General features: G+C 41.6%; 1 protein-coding gene across 3 annotated transcripts in view; it reads right to left on the bottom strand.

Annotated features, from left to right (window-relative positions):
- The window catches only part of herc2 (HECT and RLD domain containing E3 ubiquitin protein ligase 2), a 51,987-nt gene that overhangs the window by 35,415 nt on the left and 2,092 nt on the right, over nt 1-14,480 (bottom strand). For all 3 annotated transcript variants that reach the window (XM_085399270.1, XM_085399271.1, XM_085399272.1), the window contains exons 2-18: nt 13,087-13,195; nt 11,042-11,135; nt 10,774-10,905; nt 8,212-8,434; nt 6,092-6,192; nt 5,084-5,225; nt 4,857-4,961; nt 4,604-4,775; nt 3,563-3,736; nt 3,173-3,361; nt 2,938-3,089; nt 2,244-2,401; nt 2,032-2,145; nt 1,481-1,732; nt 1,189-1,382; nt 910-1,110; nt 86-314 (exon numbers count right to left, since the gene is read on the bottom strand). In XM_085399270.1, coding sequence (XP_085255396.1) covers nt 86-314; nt 910-1,110; nt 1,189-1,382; nt 1,481-1,732; nt 2,032-2,145; nt 2,244-2,401; nt 2,938-3,089; nt 3,173-3,361; nt 3,563-3,736; nt 4,604-4,775; nt 4,857-4,961; nt 5,084-5,225; nt 6,092-6,192; nt 8,212-8,434; nt 10,774-10,905; nt 11,042-11,135; nt 13,087-13,158 — 2,704 coding nt within the window. In that variant the 5' untranslated portion in view covers nt 13,159-13,195. The remainder of the gene's footprint in view (nt 1-85; nt 315-909; nt 1,111-1,188; nt 1,383-1,480; nt 1,733-2,031; nt 2,146-2,243; nt 2,402-2,937; nt 3,090-3,172; nt 3,362-3,562; nt 3,737-4,603; nt 4,776-4,856; nt 4,962-5,083; nt 5,226-6,091; nt 6,193-8,211; nt 8,435-10,773; nt 10,906-11,041; nt 11,136-13,086; nt 13,196-14,480) is intronic.

Raw genomic sequence — 14,480 nt, 5'->3', positions numbered from 1 at the left:
CATCAAACCGATCACAGGTAATGGACTATTAAATGTTTATTTTCATACTGAATCAGTGTTACCAGATGTTTTGATTTGTACTCACCAGCATTAGGCAGGAGTGAGGACAGAGCCCTTGCCCTTTCCTCAGCTGTGGGTAGCAGCACGGACCAGCCGCTCTGGAGGACAGCCTGGGCAGCTGCTTGAACTGTGTTGAGCACCCCAGCATTGCTAGCTAGGACCACCACTGTTTGTTTCAGGTTGTTGAGCAGCACACTTCCAAGGCCCAGCCCCAGCTCCTCTGGATCCACCTGATTACTGATGGCTGCATGCAACTGAGGAAAAACAGTGAAGGTTTAGGGCTGCAATAAATAATTATTTCCTTTCATTTCTTTGATTGTTCAGTTCGTTGATCATTTAATCTTTGAAATGGGAACCACAGGACAGAAGTATGACCAAAAAAAAGAAAAATAAATAAATAAATAAATAAATAAATATAATTTGGGGAAGTCTAAGACAAATTTGGACTTTTCACTGAATCATCCCTTTAAGCATGTCAAGAAAATTTGAACCAAGTCCAGCACAACATGACTCAGGCCCGACTATCAAAAAAAAACCCCCCCCAAAAAAAAAAAAAAATAAAAAAATAAAACTCACACAGTGAAATTCTTACTAAAGAGATGGAGTCTTCTTCCACTGCAAAGTTATTAATGTTAACTAAAAAGTAAATGCAGATGTGAAAAAAACAGAACTGCTGTTCAAAAACAGCACATACCCACCAAAACAATTCTGTTCCTCTCCAGTAATATTGTATGATATAGACTTAATATCAAATAATTTGCTCCATCACAAAACAAACATGCAGAGGAAAAATTCTACTTCTACAAGCATTTCCAATCAAACCACACCCGTTCAAAGGCCGTTTCCTACCTGGAGCCTGAGCAGGTTGAGTGTGGCGACTACCATGCACTCCTTCTCCTGCGGAGGGGGCCAGTCTGAGCTGCCATCCATGCCCTCGCTGACCTGCCGCAGGAGCAAGTCCAACTGCTCGAAACTCATGGGGCAAACATCCACTACGAAGGGCACACGTTTCCCCACAGACCACTCGGAGCTCGAGGACCAGGCAAAGCTCTGAAAACAAGCAAATGGTAACTGATCTGTGTCTCGTTCTTTACTAACATTATGAGACCAACAGTGATGGTATCTTACCTGTCCGGGTCCACAGGAGATTCCAACTATGTGTTTGGAGTTGAGCCCCGGGAGAGCTTTAGGCTGCTTCTTATTGGAAAAGAGCGTATCAAAGTGCTGTAGCTTGTCATTGCTGCCCCAGCTGAGCACCTCTCCATCATCAGTGAGGGCCAAGCAGTGTGTCGACCCCACAGCTACGTCCACAACTTTCTTTCCTGATTGCAAACAACACGTTTGTTGTTGTTTTTTTGTTTTTTTAGTTTTTTTTTTAAATAAGCTTCTGAAAATCAATGTTAAGGTCAAGCTCACTCACCCTGTAAACTATCAAGCAGCTTTGGGTATCGGACATGCTCATCGGTGCCGTGACCAAGGCGCTGGTTGTCTCCCTTCCCCCAGGTGTACACCTGGCCATCTTTGGTGAGGGCTACTGAAAACTGGCTTCCGCAGCACACCTTTACTATGTCCAGATCCTGCAGCTTCTCCACCAGCTTGGGTGTCTTACAGCCGTCACTGCCTCCTCGGCCCAGTTTACCATAATCTCCATCACCCCAGGACCACACCTGACCTGTGGTAACAGATTGAGGAGCTAAACGCTGTAGCCTGGGTGATTTCTAGTGGCTTCTATTATTAAAAATCAAGCTAAAAAATGGCCGATATGCTGGCTACCAAGAAGCAAGAAACACACCAGCTGCTACTGTTGCTAATGGTTTTGTAATAGGTGACACAGGTCGGACACAACAACACTAAGCAATTCACATGAAACTTTAAAGGGGGTTCAATTATTTAACTAACAGACATTTTAAAAACATTAATTCCTGGATTTTAATTCCAGCATTTTTAATCACCCACAGGAAGCATGCTTACCATTCTCTGTCACAGCAAGAGTTTGGGCATCACCACTCCCACATGCCACATCCACCACCTTCAGCCCTTTGAATGCCGTCACTACCATGGGAGTAGTCTGGTCCTCACTGGAGCCTAGAAACCCCAACAGATTACAACTAATTTTAGTAAAGACAAAGAGACCAAAAAAAAAGTCAAGAATATCTATCAGGGGCAGTTGATTTGGAGCTCACCGTGGCCAAGCCGACCATAGTTCCCTCTTCCCCATGTATAGAGCTCGCCATCAGCAGTGATCGCAGCACTGTATGTGCTCCCACAAGCAATATGCACCACATGCTTTCCGGCCTGTTTTCCATTGAAGGTTCCAATCATTTTAGGTTCTTCTAGGTATCTGAAATAAAGTAAAAATAGAAGGCTAAATTTTTCAGGAAGCTCATTACCATTAATAATTATCATTTATATTTTTATTTTCATTATGATTTTACTAATAACACAGATTCTTTTAAAATGAACTGGCAGGGTTGGGGGATTTCACTCTATCATCAGAAGCCTTTGATTCTGTCTCTGGCCTACGAGCACAAAACATTAATAGAAATGTCCCAGATTTTGGGAAATAATGCACCACCTGTTTCATCAATAATTTAACTTAAACAGATCTTCAAAATCTAATTTAATGCTCCAAAAACCTACAACTCCACTGTTATATCTGTAATAGACAAACACATTCAGTGTAATAAAGTGGTAATATAACAGCGACTGTCACGAGGCTGAAAATGCAGCAGCTCGAGTTCAAGTCCAACCTGATGCCCTTTGTTGTATGTCTGTACCTACATACTCTCCACTAATACACCCCCCCAAAAAGGTGGAAGCACAAAATGTGTGTAAGCCTTTTTAAAGGATGGACATGTTTTTTCTCTGGTTGCTTACGTGGTATCTCCATGTCCAAGCCGGCCACCATCACCGCACCCCCAGGAGAACACCTCCCCGTTGGACGATAGGGCCAAGTAATGCTGCCCATCAGGATGAGCTGCAAGTTTCACAATCTTTCTGGAGCTTAGAACGTGGATTAGCATGGGAGCCTGCAACAAAACAATTCAGAGTCTCAACCTGCTGCAGATGCAGAGATGAAACGATCGACCTCAGAGAAACTGACAGAACTGACCAGGGTTGTGCTCTTGTAGTTCTGGCTGTAAACAGCACCGCTGCTGGAAAGGATAAGAAACCCCTTTTCTGAACAGACAATCTGTGTGACCCCGAGGCTCGACAGGGCTTTGCACTGAATGGGTGCATTAACATTGGCATAAAGTTTCCAACCCAAGAGGCCCCAGGCAATCACTTCCTGCAAGGTTCCCTGGAACAAAACAAGACAGTATTGGTTTATGCTTGAGCATTAACTACTTAGGCAACACATATTCAAGTCACATATTCAAATCTGAAGGTGGGGGTCTGAATAATGCTCGTAAAAAAGACAGATTTAAGTAATACTTAAAAATGTAAAAAAACAACTGAACCAAACACTTCAGCAGTGACAGCTAATAAAAAGAGGGGTCACCTTGTGTGACGTAGGCGAGTTGCAGTGTGGAGGGCTGCAAGGAGAAGCTAGGCGGTCCAGGTGAGCCATGATTACTACAGCAGTCTGACGAAGATCGATAGCCAGGTCGTTATCCTGAGGCAACGTCAAGTATCGCAGGAAACTCTCATTTGGACTCAGAGGGGCTGTGAGGATCTGGAAACCACAGCAAAGATCCATGAAATATTAATTAGCTTCATTCTCAACCATGAATGGAAAAAAAAACAAAAAAAGAAAAACAGGGCATTTTAAGACGTGTTCCCAAGAGAGACGTGAATCAACACAATTTATATCGATAGCACTTTATCTGTTCTTATGGTCTCGATTTTCCTGCATGTTGTTTATTATAACAGGGTTATAATTTTTCTCCCCCCGTTTAAAATAAATATAAAAGATCTACCTCTCTAAATCAATGAATTTCATTTAGTTTTTCATCTGCCCTCACACTGCTTTTTAATGCAGATTAAATAGCTGCTGTTTGGAGATGGAGGCTGGCACTAAATCAAAGTAAAAACATGAATTATTATTCATTCAGAGCCAATGAAAAGGCAAAACTACAGGTTGTGCAAGATATTTTGTTAAAAGTCCAATTTGAGAACATATATTCAAATTAAGCAAAATATAGTTCTGAGCTCTATGATACTGCAAACTGGACAAGAAGCACAGTTTGAAGAGGAAGGCAGGAGATTTAAAAGCATCCCAGAGGACAGCAGGACGTGTGAACTATGTGAATTAGTAGCAGTTGAGAATGGATTACATTTTTTTTTGTGTAATTTTCTGATTATGGCATATTTTATGAAATATCTGAGACAGTTTGACAAACAAATTGGTGCTTTTAAGTTGGACGTTTCCATTTCAGTGCTAGGGAAAGACTTCAAGTTGGGTTATTTGTTTCTGATCTCTCCTTTTACTGGTGTCATGTTTTATGCATGATATGGTAATAAAATAAAAATTGAAATCAATCTCCAGTCAGCCCATGTCTTATTTTCTTTTAGAAACCAGCTGGGAAAAGAAAATTTCCACCTCAGCTTCCTCTTCAGGAACGGGCTCCTCCTTGCTGCTATGTATGTTCTGAAAGCGCTGCAGGAGCGGCAGTAATGGAGCACTGGTTCCCTGCGTGGAGCGCTCATTGTCCATCTCTCTGGTGCCACTTTCCCACAGACGCAAAAGCAGCAGAACAGCAGACAGCAGCTGACTGGTAGGACATAACAACAGATGAGCAGAAAAGTTAGATTTGGCATTAACAAATAAACAGGTAATAAGGAGATCTGGTTACCTGAGTGTTCCCCTCTGAACAGCCAGCTCCAGCAGGATGGCCAAGGCTAGATGTTGATCCTGAAGGGGAATGTTACATTTGATGCTGGCACTTCCATGTACATCACTGTTCACAAAGGAGACAAGAGATGAGAATCACACAAAGTTATGCAATTTATAAGACGAGATGTTATTTATCTTGCAAAATTTGGGGATTAAACATTATGTACAACTGATAAAACAACAGACCTCAAGAACTTTGTGGCCCTCTCGACAACCTCCAGCCACACTGATGACACAGTTCCCTCATCAAACAGTGTCGCCTCGGGCAGCGCTCGCAGGGCATCCAGAGACTCCTGAAGCAACTCACTGCAAAGATCTGCATCATCTCCTGCAAAGACAAACATTTTCATGTTTAAAACACTGCAGAGTAGCTACATTATACAGTACAGATTAAACCCCCCCCCCCCCAAAAAAAAAAAAAAAAAAAAAAGAAATATCCAAACAATCAAAAAAAAGCCCAAACAAATTTTTTTATTTTTTTAAAAAGTGTGTTACACTTCATTGTTCCTAAAGAGTATTTCCAGGAACACGGCTAAAATGGGGATAGGAGGTGTCCGTGTGTGCGTGTTGCTCATGTTACAGGAGGGCTATGGAGGACAGGGAGGCACTTTGTTCCCACCCAGTCCCCGTGGACACAAAGCCCTCACAATGTTAACAAAAACAACACCTCCACTAGCAAAGCTGAAAATGAAGGGAGTGAATGAATAACATGGTCAAAGATTTACGCTTGAATAAACGTAATCAGAATCTGTGACTAATTTACATCAAAATAAAAGTTAATAACTGAATATTATTAGTCATTTTGAATTTATAGCCTGAGGATGATGATTATAATTATCATTATTATAATACATGACACTAAAGCAAGACACTGGATCCTGATTTATCTGCCTGTAATGGAGACCACGCATGATGACAGAGTTACATTTAACGACATCCAAAACAGCTACTTTGGATTCATTCTTGTGCCAAAGCAGCAGGATTGCCTCCTTGGCCCTCTTCTGTCAGTCTGTCGTCTAGCAGCACGACTAAAAACACAGCCTTGCGAAAGATGTTTGGTTGTTTACGACGAGCAGCTTCTAATGTGGCGCAACGCATTCTTCAGCAGCTGTTAAGCAAACTTGCACCACCATGACAACACCTATCATCACCGGCGCCGAAGGACAAAATGTCTTCACTATCAGCACTTCTTACCTGATCTCCATGCCCGGCGAAGGAAAGCAAAGGCAAAAGAAAGAGCTGCCCTGGAGCCGACTCTGGCCAAACCTTCCACCCCTTTACTGGCTGGACGAGGGCTGAAAAGAATACGAGCACATACGGATCAATTAAATATCATCATATTATTATCATCATTGTAAAAACCATACTATCAAACAGCCAACTGAAGCCCACATACAGAAGATGCATTGGATTTCTTCTGTCTGTGTGTGACTTTTACTTCCTTTAGAGCCTTGTGACAAAAAGTTTCACCATCTTAGCTCAAGCTCAACTGAAGAGCTAGGGAGGCTTCGGAAAGGATGAAAAATCCACTACTGTACAGGTTTAAGTCCATTTGATTTATAACACAAGGAAAATTAAGATTTTGTCACAAAAAGGAATGCCTAAGCGAGATCATTTTAAATTACAATTGTGTTCCTTTCATAAATGCTGAAAGCCAAAAATCTATTTAAAATTTGATGAACGGTTCACCCCTAGTATCATCGCTGTGATGCAATCACAGGGCAGCAACAGCAGATCCTAAAATGAGGTTTTCAATTAGAAATAAAAAAAATCAAGTCTGCTCCAAATAAATGCCTGGAACTAAAAGCCCTGCACAGTAAATATGGAGCACATTTAGAGTACGGCCTACATTTACTATGCATATGAGAGACCTATTGGAGCATGCCTAAGAGGCTTACTTAAAGAAAACACAGTGTGCACTTACACTGAGCTGCAGGGTTTAACTTTCAGTGACTGGATAGACACACCATAATAGTTAAGAGTATACAATACTGTTTACTCTTACTCCACTTCCCCATCAAAACAGAAGCGAGACTTCAGAGATGGGTACTGGCTATGCAGTCTCAGGAGGATGAAACTGCTCCAGCTGAAGGTTACAAAGCTACTGGCACAGGCGGTGAGCACTGATGCTCGCTTAGTGACTACTACTGAGTGCCGGGTTCCTTACGTCACCCAGGTCACATGTGTTACTTTCTTGGTACTCTGTCTCAATCTCTAATCATACGATGGATATCCAGCTATTTCACACCTCCTCTGGCAGTCAGGAAGAATGAAACAGTAAGTTTGACACAGTTTCTATTGGCCCTACAATAATCTACTTTATCCCTTTATGGCCCATTTTACAAGCACTTTAAAGCTTTAAATGACCACAACTCCCTCCCTCTGGTAAGGAAGCTAAGATAAATTCAGTTATGGTAAGAAGAGAAGGAGGACATTATGGGGATAATCATGATAGGATAAGGTATTCATGGTACACTGCTCTCTGAACATGGACACACACACACAAAGAAAAAATTAAGCTCCATCTAGATCATGAGTGGGGGAACTCCAGGCCTCAAGGCCCAGTGTTCTGCAAGTTTTAGATGTATCCCTGATCAAACACAGCTGATTTAAATGGCTAAATGACCTCCTCAACATGTCTTGAAGTTCTTCAGAGGCCTGATAATGAACTAATCATTTGATTCGGGTGTGTTGACCCAGAGTGAGACCTAACACCTGCAGGACGCCAGCCCTTGAGGCCTGGAGTTGGACACCCCTGCGCTAAACGTTGCCATACTCCTCAACCACTGTGGGCTAGAGAGAACATTAAAAATGGTTGCTGAAAGTTGAGGATTATTATTTTTATTCCATTTTTAGTCCATCAGTCATGTATAAATGTTGGCACAGACTCAGAATGCCTCATTCATCGACTTCAATCGTTGCTTTAACCTGCAGCATGTGCTGTAGAAGACATGAGTGTATAACCTTCCAGATTACTACACTTGACTAATTGCACAAACCCGACGGACCAGTTCACTAGTCCAATGTGGCTTTACAGCTAAGGATAAAAAATAAAAATAAACAAAAAACAAGACAAATCTTAAATAACCACCACCCCCACCTCACTCCAACTCTCTAACTCTAAAAATATTCATAGTATGAAGGTCAAGTTTTGCAAGGCGTCATTGTACAAAAAAGATCAGCTGATTCTGAAGAGGTCAGAGAGGAGCTCATTGACTCTCCATGGAATTACCCAGTTTCTAAATCTGCCTCTGTTCTCTCATAAGACCAATGTTTTGTTCACAATTCCTGAGAAAGGAAACATTTTTATTTACCTCTTGTTGTCAGCAGCTGGCAGTGGTGGGCTGGGCGGAGTCTTCCAGCGGACCTTGTACTTCTCCTCCATCATGCTGTGGCTGAGAGAGATGAGATAGCGCTCCAGGATGACGAGACGCTGGCGCAGACGCTGGGCAGACAGGGTGCTTTTGGCCATCTGAGCAGAGAGCTTCTGCTGGTCCTCAACCAGAACCATCAGGCAGTCCTTCAGTTCCTTGTCATCTACACACACACACACACGCACACACACACACACACACACACACACACACGCACACGCACACACACACACACACACACACACGCGCACACACACACACGCGCACACACACGGTTCAAAGAAAAGAATAACATAGTAAAAATAAGTGAGTGCACTGGCATGTCATTTGTTTATGACCAGAAACACTCAATTTGCAAATAAGCTACAGGAGTGAAGTCACTAGTTTTGAGTGATAAATCTGCATATCAGCTAAAAAGAGGTCATAACATACTTCCTGGGATTTCCCCATCTTTGGTCCATTTTAATGGGTCTTTTTGTTTTTGTAAGAGCTGCAGAGCTACACACCATGTAATCTCTCTACAAAGTACCTGCTCAGCAGCTTACCTGAACGATTGAATGAGTTGCTGTCTTGTAGCTAAAGTCATATCTACTACATACATTTAGTATGCCATTTTATTATGTTTTTGCTTGATTCATTTATTTAGTTACTTTACCCTAAAAAGATCTGCTTTACTGTATGAGATTCAGCTTTTTTGTTGTTTTGGGTTGGTTTTTTTTTTGTTTTTTTTTTTCATTTTTTGGGAAATTAGTTGCCATCTCAAGTGTGAAGGAGTTTAAGTAGGCTCTCGTTCACAGTAGGGGAAGATGGAGTAGGAGACTGGTGGATTGGTGTGACATCTGCAGTGATGTTGACACTGTACTGATCTGTTATGAGGCTCAGTGTGGAAGTAAAGCTGTCAATTTATTCATCGATCTATGTTCCTACTCATACCTATGGTGACAAGCTGATACAAGTGGCGAATATCAGCTTAGTGTCTGGGCTCAGCCTTAGAGAGGAGTTGAAGAGCCTAGGTGAGGAGGCTTGGGAATGCTTAGGCAACCCTTTGCAAGAGCTGGAGAAGACGGCCAGGGAGAGAGGTCTCCGTCTAGGCTGCTGACGCCAAAACACAGGCCCAGATAATTGCTAGAAAATGGATGGCTGGCTCAATGAATGGACTAAAAAACAAATAACACTGAAACTAATAAAAAACTTAAGTGAAACGAGCAAATGGACTCATTGTCTAATAAGTTAGTTGACAAATCATCAGGCAATAAACATCCTGGATAATCATCCTTTTAGGCCCATCGAATGACCATAATTTACAAAAAACAAACATGTCGTACTCATCAATTACCTGAAATGAGCAAAAAACTAAACTCATCAGGAAGTCCCACCCTGCTGGACATTTAAATGAATGCAGATTTAAGATCCCACTTCCAACCCCGGGTATAGCAACCTAAGCTTTTTGGTTAGATGCTTCAGGGTTGCTCAATTAAAAAATAAAATAAATTTTGTCCCACTGAGTTTCATCACAGCAAGTCCTGAGTTCTGATCTGACTCAAAAGAAAACCTTTTTGTGTCTAAACCACAGCGCTGCAGGGAAGGCGAAGTGGGCCAAAATAGCAGTTCTGAAATCCACTTAAGCTTTATGTAAGCCAGACTGTCCTGAGGTTGTATGAGCCACACAGCAGTCAGCTGTGCTCAGCTGTCAGAACAGATATGGATCCTAGTCAGACTCTCTGCTCAGTCTGCATTCCTCACAGCTGAAGAAATATTAGACTCACAGGAAATTATCACATCTTTAATAAAAATCTAACAAGGGACAGAGAGGAAACCTGCAAAGATCTCACATGTCAACATCCTGGCTTCAACGCAGCAGCTCGGGAAATTACAAACATCCAATGGGAAAGCAGGAAGTGTGCCGTTTGAACTTTAAGCATCAATGACAGAGCACTTGTCCATGCGGCGATCCAGTTACACTCACTGTACACACCAGCCCAACTTCCTGTCTCAGTCAATAATAAAAAAAAGGAGGAAGCAACCAGGCAGACAGTATCAAAATCTGTATTAACTGGCCCGCCTGCTCGGTGCTTATCTCCTGCCACCATGAACCGTCCCACCCAGCCCCACCAGCAAACAAACTGGGTGAGAGTCTGTATCCCGCTGTGAACCAACGTAATGCCAACTAAGATTAAACTCTGCAGGGTAAAAATAACCACTCAGACCAGCAGACTTTAGGTTGTCATTTCAGTTTCCACACCTCACGTGCCAGCAAAACACACACACATCAACATGGCCAGACACACCGCCAAACAGTGAGAGATGAGCCGTTAGCTAAAACGAGATTTATGTAGTTCACATGTAGGTGTTACGAAACCCTCTGCTCTCAGCGTAGTATTAATTACCCTACTTGGAAACGGAAAGGCATAAAATGACAGGAGTCACAGGGGGAGCACGAGACTGCAGCAGGAATTACTGCAGCTAACCCGACTTTTAAACTCACTCAGGTAGTTTTCTCACCTGGCTGCCGTCCCCAGTCCCATGTCTCAATGATGGAGTGATGCACCGACGTCGACGTCTCCTCCTCTTCCTTCTTCTCTTTATCATTGGGCTCATCCTTCTTCTGAGCTCCAAAACAGTCAGTGCAGTCTTCTATAAAGAGTCAGAAGAGATTAGGACGTTAACCTTCATCCTCAGCAGCAAGGTTAAAGCACTGCTGTCTGTCCCAATCTCAGGTATCAATCCTCAGACGGCGTGGAAATAGGTGTCACATGTCACACATAAATACCTGGGTGAGCTGATTCTTCTCCGTTGAATGTTATCTCCTCATCTTTTACCATCTCATTCCACATCTCACTCAGACCCTCTGGAGAAAAAGCCCGCTGCCAGAAGGAAGAGAAACACAATCAGTGCAGTGCAGAACAGAAACCTCTGCTTTTATTAATGCTGCATGGAGACATATTTGACACCACCTCAAAGGTTTTATCCACAGCTAAAGGAAAATTTCCAGCAGTGAAGTAATTTATTCGAAAACAACAATTTCTACTTACATACTGTGAACCCCCCCACAAAAAAGTCCTGACCTGAGCCACACAGTGGTGCGTATTAATAGCGTTCGGTTTGTTCTCTAGTCACTTCTGCAGACACATTTCCATCACGTTATCAGAACACAACAGCTAATATGGATCCACTCTGATCATTCATTGATCCAAAGTTTTTCCTCAGAGGGTCAGACACTGACTTGGATACAGGCTGAGTTACATGCTGAACGAACTGTGATAACAACAGAAATAATATCCTACTGGATAATCCTCTTATTTTGAAAATTCAATTGCTGCTAACCATTTTCTTTAAGGGTGCTCAAGGTCAGCTCAAGATGGCCAAGAGCATTATTTTCTCCATAATCAGGTCATTCCACATCATTTCCCTGAATTTTATTCCTCGCTAAAGAGTGTACACAGAGGTCCTTTCATCTATCTGTGCAGCCTTCACAACTCAAGAGTACCAGAATAGCTGTTTTATCTCAGAGTATCAACCGACTGAAGAAAAAAACCATTTGTGTGTCATCCCCTTAGTGCTACAACACATATGCATGACATTGGTTTGCTCTGAAATATTCACAAGCTGAAAGCCAAATGTTTCCTCATTCTTAGACAGATTTGAACCCATGTTAGCTCAGAGACTGAGCAGACAGATAACACTAAAGCTGCACTTCCTTCAGTGCTGAAAGAAGCTTTTATGGTGGGAAAATGGTGGGTCCTAAAATCAAGTCCTGATAGGATGATCCAAATTAATTTTCAAGTTCCGGGTAGAGAGACTGCAGCCTGTTAAGTCTGTGGTGTATTCACTGAAAGAGTTCATAATTACTAACAACAAGGGTTTGTTTGCACAACACAGACATTCAAAAAAAGAAAAAAGAAAGATTTTCTGGTGATGTACTTTATTACAGGCTGAACCAGAAAAACAATAATCATCTGCATGAGGTCTGACGCAGATATGTAATCAAGGCTTCTTGTAGACTTCGACCTTCATAGAAATTTTCATAGTGGCCTCTATAGAGCCATTTTGTATCCTACATGCCTCTGACCTAAAATCAAAAATGTAATTTTCATCCATTCTTATGCATGTGTGAGGCACAAATTAATATACAGAGCAATTCCACTCAAGCCCTGAAAATACAAATACAGAGGAAATGTCTCTGGTTTTAGTCAGAACTAATCTCGAGAGGCTCTGCTGCAGATGTTTACTGCCCTGTGAGCCAACTGTCTGTATTATTGTAATGCACCGTTTTTCCTGTTTTGAACCTCTCAAAATTGGGCTCCAGAAAAACACCAACTATTACATATAAAAGAAAAAAGTGACACAAACACCGAAACCAGTTAAAAACTCAACTAAGTCTGAACATTTCTTAAGAATAAAAAACTAAAGTGAAATGACAAAACCCTCTCTGCAAAGTAAGTGAAATTAAACTTAACTGAAAACTAAAGGTTTCAAAATATAAAACTCTACTAATTCTGGTTCTGACATGACAGCAGTCAGTCATGTAAAATACAATCAATAAGGCACCACGATTCTGAAATATTTAGAAAACAAAGAAACAGCTAGGGGACAACAGTGAGTATGACACACTGACATGGGGTAACGTTTCCCAGTTAATCTGGAAAATTGATCTCACAGCTGAGGTAAAGATAAGAAACATTACAGATCATCTCTTCTCCTCAGTCACTTGACAGATCAAGTGACTGGGGGGGAAAAAAAAAAACAACAACCAAAAAACAAAACCCACCACGATAAATATTATTTTGTGCCACTGCCTCCTTCTCGTGTACATACCTGCAGGTCTATCTTCAGCCATTTGTCATGAAATCTCAGCTGAGCATCAAGGGTAAATGATGGAGAAGGCATCTTTCCCTCTCCTCTCTGGGCTGCAAACGCAGCCAACCTGCAAGAAAACCATGCAACAAGGAGTGCTATAAAAAGACAATTTAATAAAGTCACTGCAAGGTGGGAATCCACAAATAATGACAATGTAAGTACATGAAAATGGACTGAGCTTTATGACCATCAATTACAAACTTTACTTTCCAGGTTTGTTTCAAGTTAATTAACTTAATATGCTACTTTTTAGTGACTTCATCCTAGGTAAAGTCAGTAAAATCATTAAAAGCATGTCTGTTTTTATCCTGACGATTATCGCTCAAGTGAAGACAATTAGATGGATGAGCTCAGCGAGGTAACGAAGAACCAGAGGGAACACAGTGAAAGCAGTTTGATGTGCTTCAAGAAGACCTTTCTAGTAGGGGTGGGCGATATATTGAATATAATGGATGTATCGCAAGTTTTTCTGCGTATGATGGCTATACTCAATGGTTTTATCGTAACCATCGAGTATAGGTTGCCATGGAAATATTAAGCTGTCTGCATGAAATTTAATATGTTTTTTTCCCTTCCACATGCCACGAATGCATTGATTCCCATTCCCAAGTGGAAGATTTTGGTCGGAGCGTGACAAAACTTGCAGTTTCGAAATCTGCAAGATCTCTGCTTTTAGACAATGCACAATTTGCTTCGTTACAAAAAGTCAAGTGAGTTTGTGGCTTTGTTTTCTGTGTTTAGGGACATTTTGCAAAATTGCGTAACTGCTCTTTTAATTGTTTGTAGTTTTCACAGTGTTTAGTGGTTGTAGAAATGGTTCTCATGAGCTTTTAACCGAGATTCTGAAGTTTCTGTGGATACCACACATGCCGATCTTTACATGAAAAACTTGATTTCATGAAGGCTTAAAACTGCAGCTCACCCCCTTAGCCCACGTTACCACAGGTGCTGGGGCTCAAGACATATCGTGATATATATAGTGTATCGCAACAAAGCCAAAAAATTTTGTGATATTAGATTTTTCTCATATTGCCCAGCCCTACTTCCTAGGCCACAGTAATTACTTCTATTCTAGTTTCCAGGTGGAAAGGAATGTGAATCTGAGTGGAATTATGCTGCTTGCGATGTGGTATAATCTCAGACATTTTCATGCAACGCAGTGTCTCTGTTAGCTGTTTGAATGTGTCTGTGTTTCTTCTCCTCCATCATGGCTATTCAAATTCAGTTGGAATCCTCACACTATTTTGATTCCTTCACTGTTTGATGCAGAAGTCATCCAAATAACTGTGGCTGTGGATAATACATTGACCACTCTCTGCAAAACATCTGTTCCTCTTGTGCTGCCTGATCCT

This window comes from Rhamphochromis longiceps, linkage group LG23, assembly GCF_057381845.1.
Source record: "Rhamphochromis longiceps isolate RC_006_pf linkage group LG23, R_longiceps_female_GT1.1, whole genome shotgun sequence".
Classification (NCBI taxonomy): domain Eukaryota; kingdom Metazoa; phylum Chordata; class Actinopteri; order Cichliformes; family Cichlidae; genus Rhamphochromis; species Rhamphochromis longiceps.
Note: the sequence above shows the minus strand (reverse complement) of the source record. Positions and strands in the feature narration are given on the sequence as shown.